The sequence below is a fragment of the Salvelinus alpinus genome, chromosome 16 (assembly GCF_045679555.1).
Source record: "Salvelinus alpinus chromosome 16, SLU_Salpinus.1, whole genome shotgun sequence".
Classification (NCBI taxonomy): Eukaryota; Metazoa; Chordata; class Actinopteri; order Salmoniformes; family Salmonidae; genus Salvelinus; species Salvelinus alpinus.
Genome location: NC_092101.1, coordinates 47,087,610 through 47,107,871, shown reverse-complemented (window position 1 = coordinate 47,107,871; position 20,262 = coordinate 47,087,610). Strand labels below are relative to the sequence as shown.

General features: G+C 43.8%; 1 protein-coding gene across 11 annotated transcripts in view; it reads right to left on the bottom strand.

Moving 5' to 3' along the window:
- The window catches only part of LOC139541722 (disks large homolog 1-like), a 269,358-nt gene that overhangs the window by 222,045 nt on the left and 27,051 nt on the right, over positions 1-20,262 (bottom strand). Inside the window, exon 1 of one of the 11 annotated variants that reach the window (XM_071346685.1) lies at positions 19,957-20,067. The exons of the other annotated variants lie outside the window; for them this stretch is intronic. Within the exon in view, the coding sequence (XP_071202786.1) occupies positions 19,957-19,986 (30 nt within the window). The 5' untranslated portion in view covers positions 19,987-20,067. Of the gene's footprint in view, positions 1-19,956; positions 20,068-20,262 lie in introns of those variants that run through there. 11 annotated transcript variants of the gene reach the window in all.

The window sequence follows — 20,262 nt, the reverse complement described above, 5'->3', positions numbered from 1 at the left end:
CATAATAAAATACTAACTGTGCCTCGGGGATAAACGCATGTCAACTTGGAAAAAACTCAACTTCAATTATGAAGAAGCACCTTCAGGCCGAGCACAGCTCCACAAGCCTGGTGGAGAAAAAGACCTACGCCAGCCGATTGCCGTTGATGCGGAGGATTACGGTGCATCTGTTCAGGCTAAACCCGTCACCACGAGATAACTAAACGAACATGTATGAGTCTTTGATTTCATGCCATTTATTTCAATGCATTATGTTTAGGATTTATCTGAGATTTTGCATGTGGTCAGCAGTTTAACGCACAGGTTATTTCCATTTTTCAAGTCGGGCTTGGTGTGACTTAATAGCCTGTATTTAGTGGCTTTAATATGTATATCTCATTTCATGAAGCTGCCTAAAATGTTTTGTTTTGATTTATGGACAATGATGCTTTGATGCGTTGAGTGCCTCAAGCACTGAGATGCAGTGCCTTAGACCACGTCACCACTCGGGAGAAAAATACACAGTTCAATTTACTACAACAACTATTAGGAAATGGGACAGAGATCTCAGCCTTGAGCTCTCCCACGATTTTCAAATGACATCACAATGCTACATTGACAACTCTAGGAGCTTAGCGGAACATTCCACGAGTTCTAAGTAGGCAAGCCATTCTACGGTAGTGTGTTCCCTTTACTAGGCATAACAATGACTAATACGGTAAGGCGGTAATGTTCGGTAAGGCAAAAGTAATGTAACAACTAACGAGTTACTTTCCACAGTAAGTACCGGTGTAATTTAATAAGTTACTTTTAAAATGGCATTAAATGTTGTAACCTAACGAGTTACTTTTTTAAAAAGTAACGTTCCCCAACACTAGGGAAGACACATCATCACACACACAGTCTCTTTAGACAGACATCATCATCATCATGTCTGTATCACGTAAATCTCTGCCTGCGCTTTAGAGAGCACCATGCTCATCCCTGTCACACACGTGATGCAGTGGGGGGGGGGGGGGGGGGGGGGGGGGGACCCATGCTCACGTCACATGACACAAGCACCACACACACTGCACTTTACGTCACAAGCGCCACACACTGCACATTACCTACCCCCCCCCGACACTGTGCTATGTCACAAGCAGTTTCCGCCAGCCTTGCCAGGGCTTCATACAGCTAATGAAGGGTGGAAAGCTTATCAACATGTGTCTGGATCAGAAGGGAAGACAGGGACAGACCTGTATTAAAAGACTGTGTTCAAAACCATTCAAATAGTTGAAGAGACAGTTTAGTTGAGTAACCAACCAAATCTCAAGGCATATTGGCTCCACATATATAGGGAAAGGGGAGATACCTAGTTAGTTGTCCAACTGAATGCATTCAACTGAAATGTGTCTTCCGCATTTAACCCAACCCCTCTGAATCAGAGAGGTGCGGGGGGGCTGCCTTAAATCGACATCCAACTAATTGACTCGATCATTCACAATAAATCTATTTCACAAATGTACTATTTTGGATGAACAGCATAACAAAAAACTACCATATCCTATTATTTTAACAACAATTTGACACCAAACATCATCAAGCCTTTAACTACATTTAAAATGCGATTCCCATGGGGGACCAGAACGAAAATGTATGCACTCACTACTGTAAGTCTCTCTGGATAAGAGCGTCTGCTAAATTACGTAAATGTAATATAGGGAACTCATAGGATGTGCTAACTAGAGGTCGACCGATTAAATCGGAATGGCCGATTAATTAGGGCCGATTTCAAGTTTTCATAACAATCGGTAATCGGCATTATTGGACACCGATTGTGACCGATTACATTGCACTCCACGAGGAGACTGCGTGGCAGGCTGACTACCTGTTACGCGAAAGCAGCAAGAAGCCAAGGTAAGGTGCTAGCTAGCATTAAACGTATCTTATTAAAAAACAATCAATCTTAACATTATCACTAGTTAACTACACATGGTTGATGATATTACTAGTGTATCTAGCTTGTCCTGCGTTGCATTTAATCAATGCGGTGCCTGTTAAATCTCTCATCGAATCACAGCCTACTTCGCCAAACGGGTGATTTAACAAGCGCATTCGTGAAAAAAAAGCACTGTCGTTGCTCCAACGTGTACCTAACCATAAACATCAATGCCTTTCTTAAAATCAATACACAAGTATATCTTTTTAAACCTGCATATTTAGTCAATATTGCCTGATAACATGAATTTCTTTTAACTAAGGAAATTGTGTCACTTCTCTTGCGTTCCGTGCAAGCAGAGTCAGGGTGTATGCAGCAGTTTGGGCCGCCTGGCTCGTTGCGAGCTGTGTGAAGACTGTTTCTTCCTAACAAAGACCGTAATTAATTTGCCAGAATTGTACATAATTATGACATAACATTGAAGGTTGTGCAATGTAACAGCAATATTTAGACTTAGGAATGTCACCCGTTAGATAAATTACAGAACGGTTCCGTATTTCACTGAAAGAATAAGCGTTTTGTTTTCGAAATGATAGGTCAATAATATGGTCAAATCCGGGAAACTAAGGCTCGTATTTCTGTGTGTTATTATATTATAATTAAGTCTATGATTTGATAGAGCAGTCTGACTGAGCGGTGGTAGGCAGCAGCAGCCTCGTAAGAATTCATTCAAACAGCACTTTCGTGCAGCTCTTCGCTGTGCTTCAAGCATTGAGCTGTTTATGACTTCAAGCCTATCAACTCCCGAGATTAGGCTGGTGTAACCGATGTGAAATGGCTAGCTAGTTAGCGGGGTGCGTGCTAATAGTGTTTCAAATCGGTGACATCACTCGCTCTGAGACTTTGAAGTAGTTGTTCCCCTTGCTCTGCAAGGGCCTCAGCATTTGTTGAGCGATGGGTAACGATGCTTCGAGGGTGACTGTTGTCGATGTGTCCCTGGTTCGAGCCCAGGTAGGAGCGAGGAGAGGGACGGAAGCTATACTGTTACACTGGCAATACTATAGTGCCTATAAGAACATCCAATAGTCAAAGGTATAAAATGTATTTAAAAAATTGCATCGCAGTGTTAGCTGTGCCACCAGAGATTCTGGGTTCGAGTCCAGGCTCTGTCGCAGCCGGCCGCGACCGGGAGGCGGCGCATAATTGGCCCAGCGTCGTCCAGGTTAGGGGAGGGTTTGGCCGGCAGGGATATCCTTGTCTCATCGCGCACTAGCGACTCCTGTGGCGGGCCGGGCGCAGTGCACGCTGACCAGGTCGCCAGGTGTACAGTGTTTCCTCCGACACATTGGTGCGGCTGGCTTCCGGGTTAGATTGGCATTGTGTCAAGAAGCTGTGCGTCTTGGTTGGGTTGTGTTTCGCATGCCTCTCAACCTTCGCCTCTCCCGAGTCTGTACGGGAGTTGCAGCGATGAGACAAGACTGTAACTACCAATTGGATACCATGAAATTGGGGAGAGAAAAAGGGGGTAAAAAAACATTGGCCTACCTTAGGCTTTCTGAAAGAAGCGAATGAATTGACAAGGAAGTATAAAAGGGGTAGCTATAGTATGAAGATGGAATTGACAATCATTAAAATAGAAACAAATAAATGGTTTTGATGGTTATTAGTAAGCATTTCACTGTAAGGACTACACCTGTTGTATTCGCCGCATATGACAAATAAAATGTGATTTGATTATATTTTCATGATGGTCTTCGTCAATTACCGTCAGTTACGCGGTTATTCTATGATGGTCACAGCCCTAGGTATAAGAGTACCAGCCCTAGGTATAAGAGTACCAGCCCTAGGTATAAGAGTACCAGCCCTAGGTATAAGAGTAACCGCCCTAGGTATAAGAGTAACCGCCCTAGGTATAAGAGTAACTGCCCTAGGTATAAGAGTAACCGCCCTAGGTATAAGAGTACCAGCCCTAGGTATAAGAGTAACCGCCCTAGGTATAAGAGTAACCGCCCTAGGTATAAGAGTAACCGCCCTAGGTATAAGAGTACCAGCCCTAGGTATAAGAGTACCAGCCCTAGGTATAAGAGTAACAGCCCTAGGTATAAGAGTAACAGCCCACATCCCCTAAATATATCCTTAATCCCCATAACTCAACAACGCACCAGCGTCAAACAGAAGGTATACTTTACATTGCGTCCTCTGTCACTCCTATGGTCCTCCATGGCGATGTAATAAAAAGGTGTGTTGTTGATTATTCCCTAAGACCACTCACAGTAACTCTGCCCACGGTGCACCGCTGACCCTATTCCACCCCTCCCCTCTCTGCCAGGCTCAGATTAATATATTCAATCATGAAAATTCCCCATGATTATATATCTCTGGCTGGATGGACGGCTGGCTTCCGCAATGCATCCTACTGTTACCACGAGTACCTGTCAAAAAACCCACGCTGCCAAGCTCTTACCAATTCTCTGACTCTCTAAAATAGGTCTTTCCAAAGACAATTACAGGATAAAGGTAAGCTTCTTACTTCTTAGAGATTAAGGGGCTAAGCTTAGGGGTAAAACTTTTGCTCTGTTGGAGCACAGGAATACCAAAGTAATCAAAAAAAGGACTGGAGAGGACGCAGGGCACTTCTGTTGCATTATTTAACATGGAGTATGATACAGAAAACTGCAGATACCAGTTGGCTTAAGAAAAGCGTGAGTTCCATTCAAAGCTAGCTCTCTCTCTTCCCCATCTGTCAGTGTCCTCATGTAACTGACTGGTTATAAGACCTGGGTCTTTTACGTGACTGAAGTTCTAGGTCCCTCCAACCCTCTGAGCTAAAGCCTGGTGCCTAGGCATTAACTAACACGATTCCACAGACTAAGCCAGGGGATAACCTTTTCAGTCGCTACCCTATTCTGATAACTCAATCAATCAGTCCCTCATCGTTACTATTCAATACCTCAGTCCCTCAACGTTACTATTCAATACCTCAAATCAATCCCTCAATGTTACTATTCAATACATCAGTCCCTCAACGTTACTATTCAATACATCAAATCAATCCCTCAACGTTACTATTCAATACATCAGTCCCTCGACGTTACTATTCAATACATCAGTCCCTCGACGTTACTATTCAATACATCAGTCCCTCGACGTTACTATTCAATACATCAGTCCCTCGACGTTACTATTCAATACATCAGTCCCTCGACGTTACTATTCAATACATCAGTCCCTCGACGTTACTATGCAATACATCAGTCCCTCGACGTTACTATGCAATACATCAGTCCCTCGACGTTACTATGCAATACATCAGTCCCTCGACGTTACTATGCAATCCATCAGTCCCTCGACGTTACTATGCAATCAATCAGTCCCTCGACGTTACTATGCAATCAATCAGTCCCTCGACGTTACTATGCAATACATCAGTCCCTCGACGTTACTATGCAATACATCAGTCCCTCGACGTTACTATGCAATACATCAGTCCCTCGACGTTACTATGCAATACATCAGTCCCTCGACGTTACTATGCAATACATCAGTCCCTCGACGTTACTATGCAATACATCAGTCCCTCGACGTTACTATGCAATACATCAGTCCCTCGACGTTACTATGCAATACATCAGTCCCTCGACGTTACTATGCAATACATCAGTCCCTCGACGTTACTATGCAATACATCAGTCCCTCGACGTTACTATGCAATACATCAGTCCCTCGACGTTACTATGCAATACATCAGTCCCTCGACGTTACTATGCAATACATCAGTCCCTCGACGTTACTATGCAATACATCAGTCCCTCGACGTTACTATGCAATACATCAGTCCCTCGACGTTACTATGCAATACATCAGTCCCTCGACGTTACTATGCAATACATCAGTCCCTCGACGTTACTATGCAATACATCAGTCCCTCGACGTTACTATGCAATACATCAGTCCCTCGACGTTACTATGCAATACATCAGTCCCTCGACGTTACTATGCAATACATCAGTCCCTCGACGTTACTATGCAATACATCAGTCCCTCGACGTTACTATGCAATACATCAGTCCCTCGACGTTACTATGCAATACATCAGTCCCTCGACGTTACTATGCAATACATCAGTCCCTCGACGTTACTATGCAATACATCAGTCCCTCGACGTTACTATGCAATACATCAGTCCCTCGACGTTACTATGCAATACATCAGTCCCTCGACGTTACTATGCAATACATCAGTCCCTCGACGTTACTATGCAATACATCAGTCCCTCGACGTTACTATGCAATACATCAGTCCCTCGACGTTACTATGCAATACATCAGTCCCTCGACGTTACTATGCAATACATCAGTCCCTCGACGTTACTATGCAATACATCAGTCCCTCGACGTTACTATGCAATACATCAGTCCCTCGACGTTACTATGCAATACATCAGTCCCTCGACGTTACTATGCAATACATCAGTCCCTCGACGTTACTATGCAATACATCAGTCCCTCGACGTTACTATGCAATACATCAGTCCCTCGACGTTACTATGCAATACATCAGTCCCTCGACGTTACTATGCAATACATCAGTCCCTCGACGTTACTATGCAATACATCAGTCCCTCGACGTTACTATGCAATACATCAGTCCCTCGACGTTACTATGCAATACATCAGTCCCTCGACGTTACTATGCAATACATCAGTCCCTCGACGTTACTATGCAATACATCAGTCCCTCGACGTTACTATGCAATACATCAGTCCCTCGACGTTACTATGCAATACATCAGTCCCTCGACGTTACTATGCAATACATCAGTCCCTCGACGTTACTATGCAATACATCAGTCCCTCGACGTTACTATGCAATACATCAGTCCCTCGACGTTACTATGCAATACATCAGTCCCTCGACGTTACTATGCAATACATCAGTCCCTCGACGTTACTATGCAATACATCAGTCCCTCGACGTTACTATGCAATACATCAGTCCCTCGACGTTACTATGCAATACATCAGTCCCTCGACGTTACTATGCAATACATCAGTCCCTCGACGTTACTATGCAATACATCAGTCCCTCGACGTTACTATGCAATACATCAGTCCCTCGACGTTACTATGCAATACATCAGTCCCTCGACGTTACTATGCAATACATCAGTCCCTCGACGTTACTATGCAATACATCAGTCCCTCGACGTTACTATTCAATACATCAGTCCCTCGACGTTACTATTCAATACATCAGTCCCTCGACGTTACTATTCAATACATCAGTCCCTCGACGTTACTATTCAATACATCAGTCCCTCGACGTTACTAGTCAATACATCAGTCCCTCGACGTTACTAGTCAATACATCAGTCCCTCGACGTTACTAGTCAATACATCAGTCCCTCGACGTTACTAGTCAATACATCAGTCCCTCGACGTTACTAGTCAATACATCAGTCCCTCGACGTTACTAGTCAATACATCAGTCCCTCGACGTTACTAGTCAATACATCAGTCCCTCGACGTTACTAGTCAATACATCAGTCCCTCGACGTTACTAGTCAATACATCAGTCCCTCGACGTTACTAGTCAATACATCAGTCCCTCGACGTTACTAGTCAATACATCAGTCCCTCGACGTTACTAGTCAATACATCAGTCCCTCGACGTTACTAGTCAATACATCAGTCCCTCGACGTTACTAGTCAATACATCAGTCCCTCGACGTTACTAGTCAATACATCAGTCCCTCGACGTTACTAGTCAATACATCAGTCCCTCGACGTTACTAGTCAATACATCAGTCCCTCGACGTTACTATTCAATACATCAGTCCCTCGACGTTACTATTCAATACATCAGTCCCTCGACGTTACTATTCAATACATCAGTCCCTCGACGTTACTATTCAATACATCAGTCCCTCGACGTTACTATTCAATACATCAGTCCCTCGACGTTACTATTCAATACATCAGTCCCTCGACGTTACTATTCAATACATCAGTCCCTCGACGTTACTATTCAATACATCAGTCCCTCGACGTTACTATTCAATACATCAGTCCCTCGACGTTACTATTCAATACATCAGTCCCTCAACGTTACTATTCAATACATCAGTCCCTCAACGTTACTATTCAATACATCAGTCCCTCAACGTTACTATTCAATACATCAGTCCCTCAACGTTACTATTCAATACATCAGTCCCTCAACGTTACCATTCAATACATCAGTCCCTCAACGTTACCATTCAATACATCAGTCCCTCAATGTTACTATTCAATACATCAGTCCCTCAACGTTACTATTCAATAAATCAAACCAGTCCCTCAACGTTACTATTCAACAAATGTCCTTAACGACCGCTTCACAACAATGCCGCCCAGGTTTCTTTCAGGCTTGAACCATCCTAAAAATAGCAAACCCTGTGGCCAAAATAAAGAAGTCTAACTCACAATAGCCTGATCTCCTAAGACTAGGAGCCGTCAGCATTATCTCTAGGCTAATTGGCGTTCAGCGTGTCTGAGAAAAAACTCATTAGCAGAGGATGTGGGCGCAGGACACTCAGCATTACTGTTTCTGTAGTGCAGTGTTTCCCCCAGCTATTCTAGACGGGGCAGTCCCCCCCGCCGCACAACCTGACAAATACAGCAGAGGGAGATGCAACAGAGCATTTCTCAGAGGATTTCTATTTCAAAGATACAAAAAATATATATAAAAACAAATTTAAAGGTTGTTTTTTTCTTTGTATTATCTTTTACCAGATCATATGTATTATATTCTCCTACATTAATTTCACATTTCCACAAACTTAAAAGTGTTTCCTTTCAAATGGTATCAAGAATATGCATATCCTTGCTTCAGGTCCTGAGCTACAGGCAGTCAGATTAGGGTGTCATTTTAGGCGAAAAAAAAAAAAAAAGGGGGCGGTATTAAGAGGTATTAAGGACCCCCTCATCTGGTTCACATTGTTGTTCTACACCTGATTCAACGAATCAATGGCTTGATGATATGTTGACAAGTTAAAACAGCAGGTGTGCCAGTGGTGGAATGGAACAAACATGTGAACCCGACTGAAATTCCCAGAGGAAGTGATTGAGAAACACAGCAGTAGAGAAGAGAGAGTTTCTGTCCTTGACTGCAGGCACTGTGGTGTCACGTAAGTTCACAGGAAGCACATTGACATCACGCATGCACACACGCTCCTTACAGATCTCTAGGTTTTACCTTACTGTAAAGGAAGTGTTTTTATCAGGGGAGGCCTGTGATTGGATAATGGATGAGCTAAGACTGTCTGCGTGTCAGAGGTGGATTATTGAAGTGGCTGATCTTGAGAGATGAGCTGGGGCAGCCAGGGTTCGAATTACACACCTGTTTGTCCCTTCAGACTGTTGGTCCCTGGTCCCTGACACGATCTGTTAGTTCCATGGACCAACAGGCTGAAAGGACCAACAGATAGTGCCATGGACCAACAGGCTGAAAGGACCAACAGATAGTGCCATGGACCAACAGGCTGAAAGAACAATCTGTTTGTCCCTTCAGCCTTTGGTCCCTGCCACTATCCGTTTGTCCCTTCAGCCTGATGGTCCCTGCCACTATCCGTTTGTCCCTTCAGCCTGTTGGTCCCTGCCACTATCCGTTTGTCCCTTCAGCCTGTTGGTCCCTGCCACTATCCGTTTGTCCCTTCAGCCTGTTGGTCCCTGCCACTATCCGTTTGTCCCTTCAACTATCCGTTTGTCCCTTCAGCCTGTTGGTCCCTGCCACTATCCGTTTGTCCCTTCAGCCCCAGTGGTTGGGTTCTCATGACTCCAGTTTTAGCTTAACGAGCTGACTGTGGCGACGGATTGCAGCTGTCCCGTTGGTCAACGACAGACAGACTGCACAGACACACAGGCGTACAGGAAGTTATTAAAAGGCTCCTTCTGTAGGCAGATCAACTGACCTCCCACTGAGTGATAAACGACTGATAACAGAATGAAAAGTGGTCAACAACTCTGAACTCATACAAGTTAAAGAAAAAGGGTATTTTAGCCATTCAGTCACACATGAATCCTCAATGTCCTTGAGAGCTATGTCCCAAACTCAGTAAACTGACTAAATAAAAAGAGAAAGGCAAAACTCAGTGCTGCAGTCAAGGACATTGAGCTCTCTCGCTCTCCCTCTCTGATACTTTTATCCAAAACGACTTACAGTATTTTACATACGGGTGGTGCCGGATATCAAACCCATTATCCTGGCGTTGCGGGCGCCATTACCAACTGAGCTACAGAGGTTGTCAGACAACCTCTCGTCTTCCGAGGTGAGATCTCTCTCTCATTGGCTCCTGACTCCAGCCATCCAGTGGTAGTCTTTACAACAGATGACCAATCTAGAAAGACTAACGATGCAGCGGTTTTAGCTACTTGAGCAATGTCTGCTTCTTAACTCAGACCCAGGACCAAGGTTGGGGGTGAGGTTAGGATAAGGTTAGATAATACATGATATGTTGCCATAGTTTCATCCTTACTAACATGGCCAGATGGGACAGTGACAACAACACCCTGTGTCCTCAGAGGAGGCTGTTTATCTTTCTGGGGAAGGTCACAAATCAGGATGGAGGACGGAGTCAGAGCGGGGGAAGGGTAACATCTCAGTCACAACCTTGGAGTTCCGGTAGAGTGAGTGAGATCTCCTCCAGGGCAGAACAGGGCAGGGGTGAGTGAGTTCTCCTCCAGGACAGAACAGGGCAGGGGTGAGTGAGATCTCCTCCAGGGCAGAACAGGGCAGAGGTGAGTGAGTTCTCCTCCAGGGCAGAGGTGGTCCAGATGTATAGCTTCCTGTATAGCGTTCTGTATAGCTTCCTGTATAGCATTCTGTATAGCTTCCTGTATAGCTTCCTGTATAGCTTCCTGTATAGCGTTCTGTATAGCGTTCTGTATAGCGTTCTGTATAGCGTTCTGTTTAGTGCGTGTAGATGTATGAATCCACTGTAGGGACCTGGGAGTGGCCCAGTGGTCTAAGGCACTGCATCGCAACACTAGCTGTGCCACTAGACATTCTGGTTTGAGTCCAGGCTCTGTCCCAGTCAGCCGCAACCGGGAGAACCATTGGGCGGAGCACAATTAGCCCAGCGTCGTCCGGGTTAAGGGAGGGTTTGGCCGGCAGGGATGTCTTTGTCCCATCGCGCTCTAGCGACTCCTGTGGCGGGCCGGGCTCAGTGCACGCTGACACGGTCGCCAGGTGTATGGCGTTTCCTCCAACACGATGGTGCGGCTGGCTTCCGGGTTGGGCATTGTGTCAAGAAGCAGTGCGGCTTGGTTGGGTTATGTTTCAGAGGACGCATGGATATCGACCTTCACCTCTCCTGAGTCTGTAGGGGAGTTGCAGCGATGAGACAAGACTAACTACCAATTGAATACCACGAAATTGGGGAGAAAAATGGGTAAAAATAAATAAATAATGATATATATATTAAATGAATATACTGTATATAACGACTGTGTGAACATTAGGATATAAACAAACAGAACCATACATACAGCTGATTTAGTGCATCTACATTAATGTAAAACAAGCTAGTCCTGGCCACTCCATCTAATTTACTGCTGTGCGCTGGCTGTGGGCTAAACACGTACATTAGTTTGTTATTCAGTGTGGGGAGGGGACCCATGCTGCCCGGCGTGCATACCGTAATTGAGAGGAGCGAGAGCGGTGTGATTTAACAGCCATCCAGGACACCTTTCATATAGTGTTCCCTGAGTACTGGTGCCTGCGTCTGCCCACCGGCTGTACCGTACTGTACTGCCTGACAGATTAACTCAACTCAGTCCTCCTACTCAGCTCTCTCTCTCTCTCTCGGTCTCTGTGTCTCCCATTCAACAGAAGCATGGATGGAGTAACCAGCCAGGGGATTGCCTCAGGAGCAACACATTGAGAACATAGGCCTTCTGTTACTGTACTTACGTCACACCTCAATCACCCATCTTGGGGGGGGGGGGGGGGGGTTCCAGAAAGATTATCTCTAATGACAAATGTGATGCATTGTCTTTAGTACACCCAATTATACCAACTACATAGACATTCAATTGGTGTATCACTTTTTTACAAAAGCATTTCAACATTAAGTGCCTTGGGCCTCATTTATAGCCCTCATTTCAGGGTCTTAATGCCAGAAGAGCAAGACAAGAAACACAGTGGAATAGATCAACTCCCCAGACAGGAAGAAACACAGTGGAATAGATCAACTCCCCAGACAGGAAGAAACACAGTGGAATAGATCAACTCCCCAGACAGGAAGAAACACAGTGGAATAGATCAACTCCCCAGACAGGAAGAAACACAGTGGAATAGATCAACTCCCCAGACAGGAAGAAACACAGTGGAATAGATCAACTCCCCAGACAGGAAGAAACACAGTGGAATAGATCAACTCCCCAGACAGGAAGAAACACAGTGGAACAGATCAACTCCCCAGACAGGAAGAAACACAGTGGAATAGATCAACTCCCCAGACAGGAAGAAACACAGTGGAATAGATCAACTCCCCAGACAGGAAGAAACACAGTGGAATAGATCAACTCCCCAGACAGGAAGAAACACAGTGGAACAGATCAACTCCCCAGACAGGAAGAAACACAGTGGAATAGATCAACTCCCCAGACAGGAAGAAACACAGTGGAATAGATCAACTCCCCAGACAGGAAGAAACACAGTGGAATAGATCAACTCCCCAGACAGGAAGAAACACAGTGGAATAGATCAACTCCCCAGACAGGAAGAAACACAGTGGAACCAGACTCCAGGACAGGAGGCAGAAGCCTTCATCTTCATCGTCACATTCACAAGTCAAAACCCCTATGATTTGTAGCTGTTAGAGGGTGTCTGACCGTCAGTGGCGGCCCATCCATTAGGGCATCAGGGAAGCCACCACACTTGTGATTGGTCAAAAAAAATAAACATTTATTATTTAAAAAATATATACACCACCGTTCAAAAGTTTTGGGTCACTTCAAAATGTCCTTGTTTTTGAAAGAAAAAGAAAAGAAAAGCTTTTTGTCCATTAAAATAAAATTGATCTGAAATACGGTGTAGACATTGTTAATGTTGTAAATGACTATTGTAGATGGAAACGGCAGATTTTTTATGGAATATCTACATAGGCATACAGAGGCCCATTATCAGCAACATTGGCACGTTGTGTTAGCTATTCCAAGTTTATCATTTTAAAAGGCTAATTGATCATTAGAAAACCATTTTGCAATTATGTTAGCACAGCTGAAAACTGTTGTGCTGATTAAAGAACCAATAAAACTGGCCTTCTTTAGACTAGTTGAGTATCTGGAGCATCAGCATTTATGGGTTTGATTACAGTCTCAAAATGGCCAGAAACAAAGTCCTTTCTTCTGAAACTGGTCAGTATATTCTTGTTCTGAGAATTGAAGGCTATTCCATGCGAGAAATTGCCAAGAAACTGAAGATCTCGTACAACGCTGTGTACTACTCCCTTCACAGAACAGCACAAACTGGCTCTAACCAGAATAGAAAGGGGAGTGGGAAAACCCGGTGCACAGCTGAGCAAGAGGACAAGTACATTAGAGTGCCTAGTTTGAGAAACAGACACCTCACAAGTCCTCAACTGGCACCTTCATTAAATAGTACCCGCAAAACACCAGTCTCAACATCAACAGTGAAGAGGCGACTCCGGGATGCTGGCCTTCTATGCAGAGTTGCATAGAAAAATCCTTATCTCAAACAGGCCAATAACAAGAAAATATTAAGACGGGCAAAAGAACACAGACACTTGACAGAGGAAGATTGGAAATGGACAGACACATCTAAGTTTGAGGTGTTCGGATCACAAAGAAGAACACTCTTGAGACCCAGAATAAAATGAAAAGATGCTGGAGGAGTGCTTGACGCCATCTGTCAAGCATGTTGGAGGCAATGTGATGGTCTGGGGGTGCTTTGGGAGGTGGTAAAGTGGGAGATTTGTACAGGGTAAAATGGATCTTGAAGAAGGATATCACTCCATTTTGCAACGACATGCCATACCCTGTGGACGGCCCTAAATTGGAGCCAATTTCCTCCTACAACAGGACAATGATCCAAAGTACAGCTCCAAACTATGTAAGAACTATTTAAGGAAGAAGCAGTCAGCTGGTATTCTGTCTATAATGGAGTGGCCAGCACAGTCACCAGATCTCAAACCTGTTGTGGGAGCAGCTTGACCGGCAAGAAGTGCCCATCAAGACAATCCAACTTGTGGGAGGTGCTTCAGGAAGCATGGGGTGAAATCTCTTCAGATTACCTCAACAAATTGACAACTAGAAGGTCAAAGGTCCGCAAGGCTGTAATTGCTGCAAATGCGAAGATTCTTTGACAAAAGCAAAGTTTGAAGGACACTTCTTATTACAATTAAAATTCATTATTTATAACCTCGTCAACATCTTGACTATATTTCCTATTCATTTTGCAACTCATTTCATGTATGTTTTCATGGAAAACAAGGACATTTCTAAGTGACATTTCTAATATATATATATATATATATATATATATATATATATATATATATATACTTAGGTTGGAGTCATTAAAACTCGTTTTTCAATCACTCCACAAATTTCTTTTTAACAAACTATAATTTTGGCAAGTCGGTTAGAACATCTACTTTGTGCATGACAAAAGTAATTTTTCCAACAATTGTTTACAGACAGATTATTTCACGTATAATTCACTATCACAATTCCAGTGGGTCAGAAGTTTACATACACTAAGTTGACTGTGCCTTTAAACAGCTTGAAGAATCCAGAAAATTATGTCATGGCTTTAGAAGCTTCTGATAGGCTAATTGACATCATTTGAGTCAATTGGAGGTGTACCTGTGGATGTATTTCAAGCCTACCTTCAAACTCAGTGCCTCTTTGCTTGATATCATGGGAAAATCAAAAGAAATCAGCCAAGACCTCAGAAAATAAATTGTAGACCTCCACAAGTCTGGTTCATCCTTGGGAGCAATTTCCAAACGCCTGAAGGTACCACGTTCATCTGTACAAACAATAGTACGCAAGTATAAACACCATGGGACCACGCAGCCGTCATATCGCTCAGGAAGAAGACGCGTTCTGTCTCCTAGAGATGAACGTACTTTGGTGCGAAAAGTGCAAATCAATCCCAGAACAACAGCAAAGGACCTTGTGAAGATGCTGGAGGAAACCGGTACAAAAGTATCTATATCCACTAACCTGAAAGGCCGCTCAGCAAGGAAGAAGCCACAGATCCAAAACCACCATAAAAAAATCCAGACTACGGTTTGCAACTGCACATGGGGACAAAGATTGTACTTTTGGGAGAAATGTCCTCTGGTCTGATGAAACAAAACTAGAACTGTTTGGCCATAATGACCATCGTTATGTTTGGAGGAAAAAGGGGGAGGCTTGCAAGCCAAAGAACACCATCCCAACCATGAAGCACGGGGTGGCAGCATCATGTTGTGGGGGTGCTTTGCTGCAGGAGGGACTGGTGCACTTCACAAAATAGATGGCATCATGAGGAAACAAAATTATGTGGATATATTGAAGCAACATCTCAGGACATCAGTCAGGAAGTTAAAGCTTGGTCGCAAATGGGTTTTCCAAATGGACAATGACCCCAAGCACACCTCCAAAGTTGAGGCAAAATGGCATAAGGACAACAAAGTCAAGGTATTGGAGTGGCCATCACAAAGCCCTGACCTCAATCCTATAGAAAATTTGTGGGCGGAACTGAAAAAGCGTGTGAGAACAAAGAGGCCTACAAACCTGACTCAGTTACACCAGCTCTGTCAAGAGGAATGGGCCAAAATTCACCCAACTTATTGTGGGAAGCTTGTGGAAGGCTACCTGAAACGTTTGACCCAAGTTAAACAATTTAAAGGCAATGCTACCAAGTATTAATTGAGTGTATGCAAACTTCTGACCCACTGGGAATGTGATAAAAGAAATAAAAGCTGAAATAAATCATTCTCTCTACTATCATTCTGACATTTCACATTCTTACAATAAAGTGGTGATCCTAACTGACCTAAAACAGGGAATTTTTACTTGGATTAAATGTCAGGAATTGTGAAAAACTGAGTATGTAAACTCCAGACTTCAACTGTATGTATGTATGTATGTATGTATGTATGTATGTATGTATGTATGTATGTATGTATGTACAGTGGGGAGAACAAGTATTTGATACACTGCCGATTTTGCAGGTTTTCCTACTTACAAAGCATGTAGAGGTCTGTAATTTTTATCATAGGTACACTTCAACTGTGAGAGACGGAATCTAAAACAAAAATCCAGAAAATCACATTGTATGATTTTTAAATAATTAATTTGCATTTTATTGCATGACATAAGTATTTGATCACCTACCAACCAGTAAGAATTCCGGCTCTCACAGACCTGTTAGTTTTTCTTTAAGAAGCCCTCCTGTTCTCCACTCATTACCTGTATTAACTGCACCTGTTTGAACTCGTTACCTGTATAAAAGACACCTGTCCACACACAATCAAACAGATTCCAACCTCTCCACAATGGCCAAGACCAGAGAGCTGTGTAAGGACATCAGGGATAAAATTGTAGACCTGCACAAGGCTGGGATGGGCTACAGGACAATAGGCAAGCAGCTTGGTGAGAAGGAAACAACTGTTGGCGCAATTATTAGAAAATTTAAGAAGTTCAAGATGACGGTCAATCACCCTCGGTCTGGGGCTCCATGCAAGATTTCACCTCGTGGGGCATCAATGATCATGAGGAAGGTGAGGGATCAGCCCAGAACTACACGGCAGGACCTGGTCAATGACCTGAAGAGAGCTGGGACCACAGTCTCAAAGAAAACCATTAGTAACACACTACGCCGTCATGGATGAAAATCCTGCAGCGCACGCAAGGTCCCCCTGCTCAAGCCAGCGCATGTCCAGGCCCGTCTGAAGTTTGCCAATGACCATCTGGATGATCCAGAGGAGGAATGGGAGAAGGTCATGTGGTCTGATGAGACAAAAATAGAGCTTTTTGGTCTAACTCCACTCGCCGTGTTTGGAGGAAGAAGAAGTATGAGTACAACCCCAAGAACACCATCCCAACCGTGAAGCATGGAGGTGGAAACATCATTCTTTGGGGATGCTTTTCTGCAAAGGGGACAGGACGACTGCACCGTATTGAGGGGAGGATGGATGGGGCCATGTATCGCGAGATCTTGGCCAACAACCTCCTTCCCTCAGTAAGAGCATTGAAGATGGGTCGTGGCTGGGTCTTCCAGCATGACAACGACACGAAGCACACAGCCATGGCAACTAAGGAGTGGCTCCGTAAGAAGCATCTCAAGGTCCTGGAGTGGCCTAGCCAGTCTCCAGACCTGAACCCAATAGAAAATCTTTGGAGGGAGCTGAAAGTCCGTATTGCCCAGCGACAGCCCCGAAACCTGAAGGATCTGGAGAAGATCTGTAGGGAGGAGTGGGCCAAAATCCCTGCTGCAGTGTGTGCAAACCTAGTCAAGAACTACAGGAAACGTATGATCTCTGTAATTGCAAACAAAGGTTTCTGTACCAAATATTAAGTTCTGCTTTTCTGATGTATCAAATACTTATGTCATGCAATAAAATGCAAATTAATTACTTAAAAATCATACAATGTGATTTTCTGGATTTTTGTTTTAGATTCCGTCTCTCATAGTTGAAGTGTACCTATGATAAAAAATTACAGACCTCTACATGCTTTGTAAGTAGGAAAACCTGCAAAATCGGCAGTGTATCAAATACTTGTTCTCCCCACTGTATGTATGTATGTATGTATGTATGTATGTATGTATGTATGTATGTATGTATGTATGTATATGCACACACAATTCAGGGATTATGTTTAAAATACTCACAAAACATGCAGTAAATGTGTGTACATTTTACTCTTTCAAATATATATATAGTTAAAACAAGACGTCCAGTTACCTACTACTCTGCCAGCAGCAGGCCCTGGCCTACCGACGCAGTGGTTCGATTGCACGGACAGCGTCTACATTGTTTGCTATGGGAGGGGGGTGAAATGTAAGAGTTTCAGGTTACGGCACAAAGTCAATGGACCATCTTCGGCCGCTGAAATGAGTGTCCAGGTCTTCTGTATCTGTTCTCAGGTCGTCAACAGATGGCGCTCAAGAGCAAAGCGTAATTAAATTGTAAATAAATAATCTTAAGTGTCATTGGGAGCCTGGGAACTAATAAACCGAACATCCAACAACAGTCGAAGGACAGAGTGATACACTACCTAGAACCTTCTCACAGACCTGGTAGAACGGGGGGAAAAAACATGGCTCAGTGGCTGCCCAATTTGCAACACTGTATTTTGTTTCCCCTGCCGTTCATCAGATTTTTATCTAGTGGAACGGAAGACGTGTGGACAAAATAAATGGGTGTATCACAAAGCACAATCACATTAAATTAGCCAGCTACAGTATATTTTTTTTATACAAACAACAAATTGTTTGGTTGATTCTTTTTGTTTGTTTTTCTTTGATTAGCAGCTAGCTAGCGGTAGCTTGCTAGCTCGCATCCAGATTTCAATTCTCTCTCTGATCTCATATCTCAAACGCTGAAATATTAAGTTATTTCAGAATGAAAGTTAACTGGGTAGATCCTCATGCTTTGTGGCATTATGCTCGCTATCCACAGTAAGATCATGCGTTTCCACTTGTCACATCTGTGATTGTTTTGTTCTCCCTGTGCTTGTCACCGGTGCACTCGCTCGTGAGCTGGCTGCTCTTAAAAAAGTTGGTAACCTGTTCAAAACAGTGTCATCGTGTCCAGCAGTGGTGATTACATTTTTTACATGCAAAAAGTGTAACAGGTGTATTTAGGCTGTTGTTCAAATGCACAGACCACTTTATATACAGTATGTTCCCAAAGAAACAACCGGTAGCTTGAAAACCTGCCATAACATTTCTGTCATGCTGAATACCCCGGGTACTCACCTAATCAGCGGCTGACACTGCCGACCATATTCCTGTTCTAGTAACCATGTATAAAGTGATTTAGAAAAAAGTTATTTCTGATCCGGTTGAACTGGGCCACAGGGCCTTAGTGGTTGTGGGCCTGGCTGACCTTACTCATGCAGGGCAGAGCAGGGCTGGGGAAGACTTACGAGTGCTGGGGAGGAGATGGCCCCCGCTGCTAGCCAGTCTAATAAAGTATTCATACACACCCTGGGACCACCCAGACCTTTGAAGGGACTGCTGAGCCACCAACCCAATATCAGCCTCACTCAGAGGCGAGAGCTACAAACATTGATCTGATGTAGAAATAACAGTAAATGTGGGGTACCGTAACATAGGAAGGAAGGGGTGAAGGTAGGGGGAGGAGGTCGCCACCTCGGGATGGGGGACAGACAGCAAACAGTAGGCACTGAATAGACTAGATTAAATGCATGTAAGCATGTACAGTATATCTCTGTGACAAACCAATTCTCTAAAATAAACTGTATGAGATATGTAGATCTGTTTAAAATGACCTTGGCAAAGCAACCCAGTGGGGACTATTCACCAAATACCCTTTTTCATGCCATCTATCTGGGAATTATTATTATTAATTCCTAACTTTTATCAAATGATTTGTTTGAATAATCTCCCCTCAGATAGGCTACTCTGACTAATCAGCATCATGACAATCCTCTAATGAAATCATTCAAAGTCCAATAACTTTCAAGCAGACACTGTTGATGTTATGCAGTATTACTGACTGTGTTAAAGCAAACAAAAATCCTTTGAAAACCCTGGTAAGTAGCCTACAGTAAATAGGTCTCAGATTAACTGCCAGTCCTGTTACCTACAATAAACATGTCATTAGGCTAATTGAGCACCTGTGTATTTATGTATAAATCTAAAATGTACTCAAGCTGTGACAAATCAGATTAAGCTGGTTTGTGATGGTTAATACATTTATTATGAAGCATGCCAACTGGAGAAAAAAAATATCCACTACTTAAAATCAACGATGCGCTCTCTCTCTGTGCGCATCTGGTCAACTACCAGACATGCAACTCCAGATTGCTTACCTTGGTGGTAACAATGCATAGGCAGTCCATTCTCCCGAACACTGCAGCAGCCCCGGACCGCTCAGCATCTCATAACGATACAAGGTCCTTATGACCACACAACTACAGCGTGTAGTCAGCACAGCACAGCACACCGCCTCGGTGAGTCAAAGTCCTTCCATGGTGAGGTCAGCATCCTTTGTTTCGCAGGTTAACGGAGGGGCGGGCATGAGTGAATAAAAAAAAAAAGGATGCTCCATTCGCTTCCACCGATAATAGCAGCTCAAGTAGCTACCGACGCGCACGATAGGTTGGCGCGCTCACAGG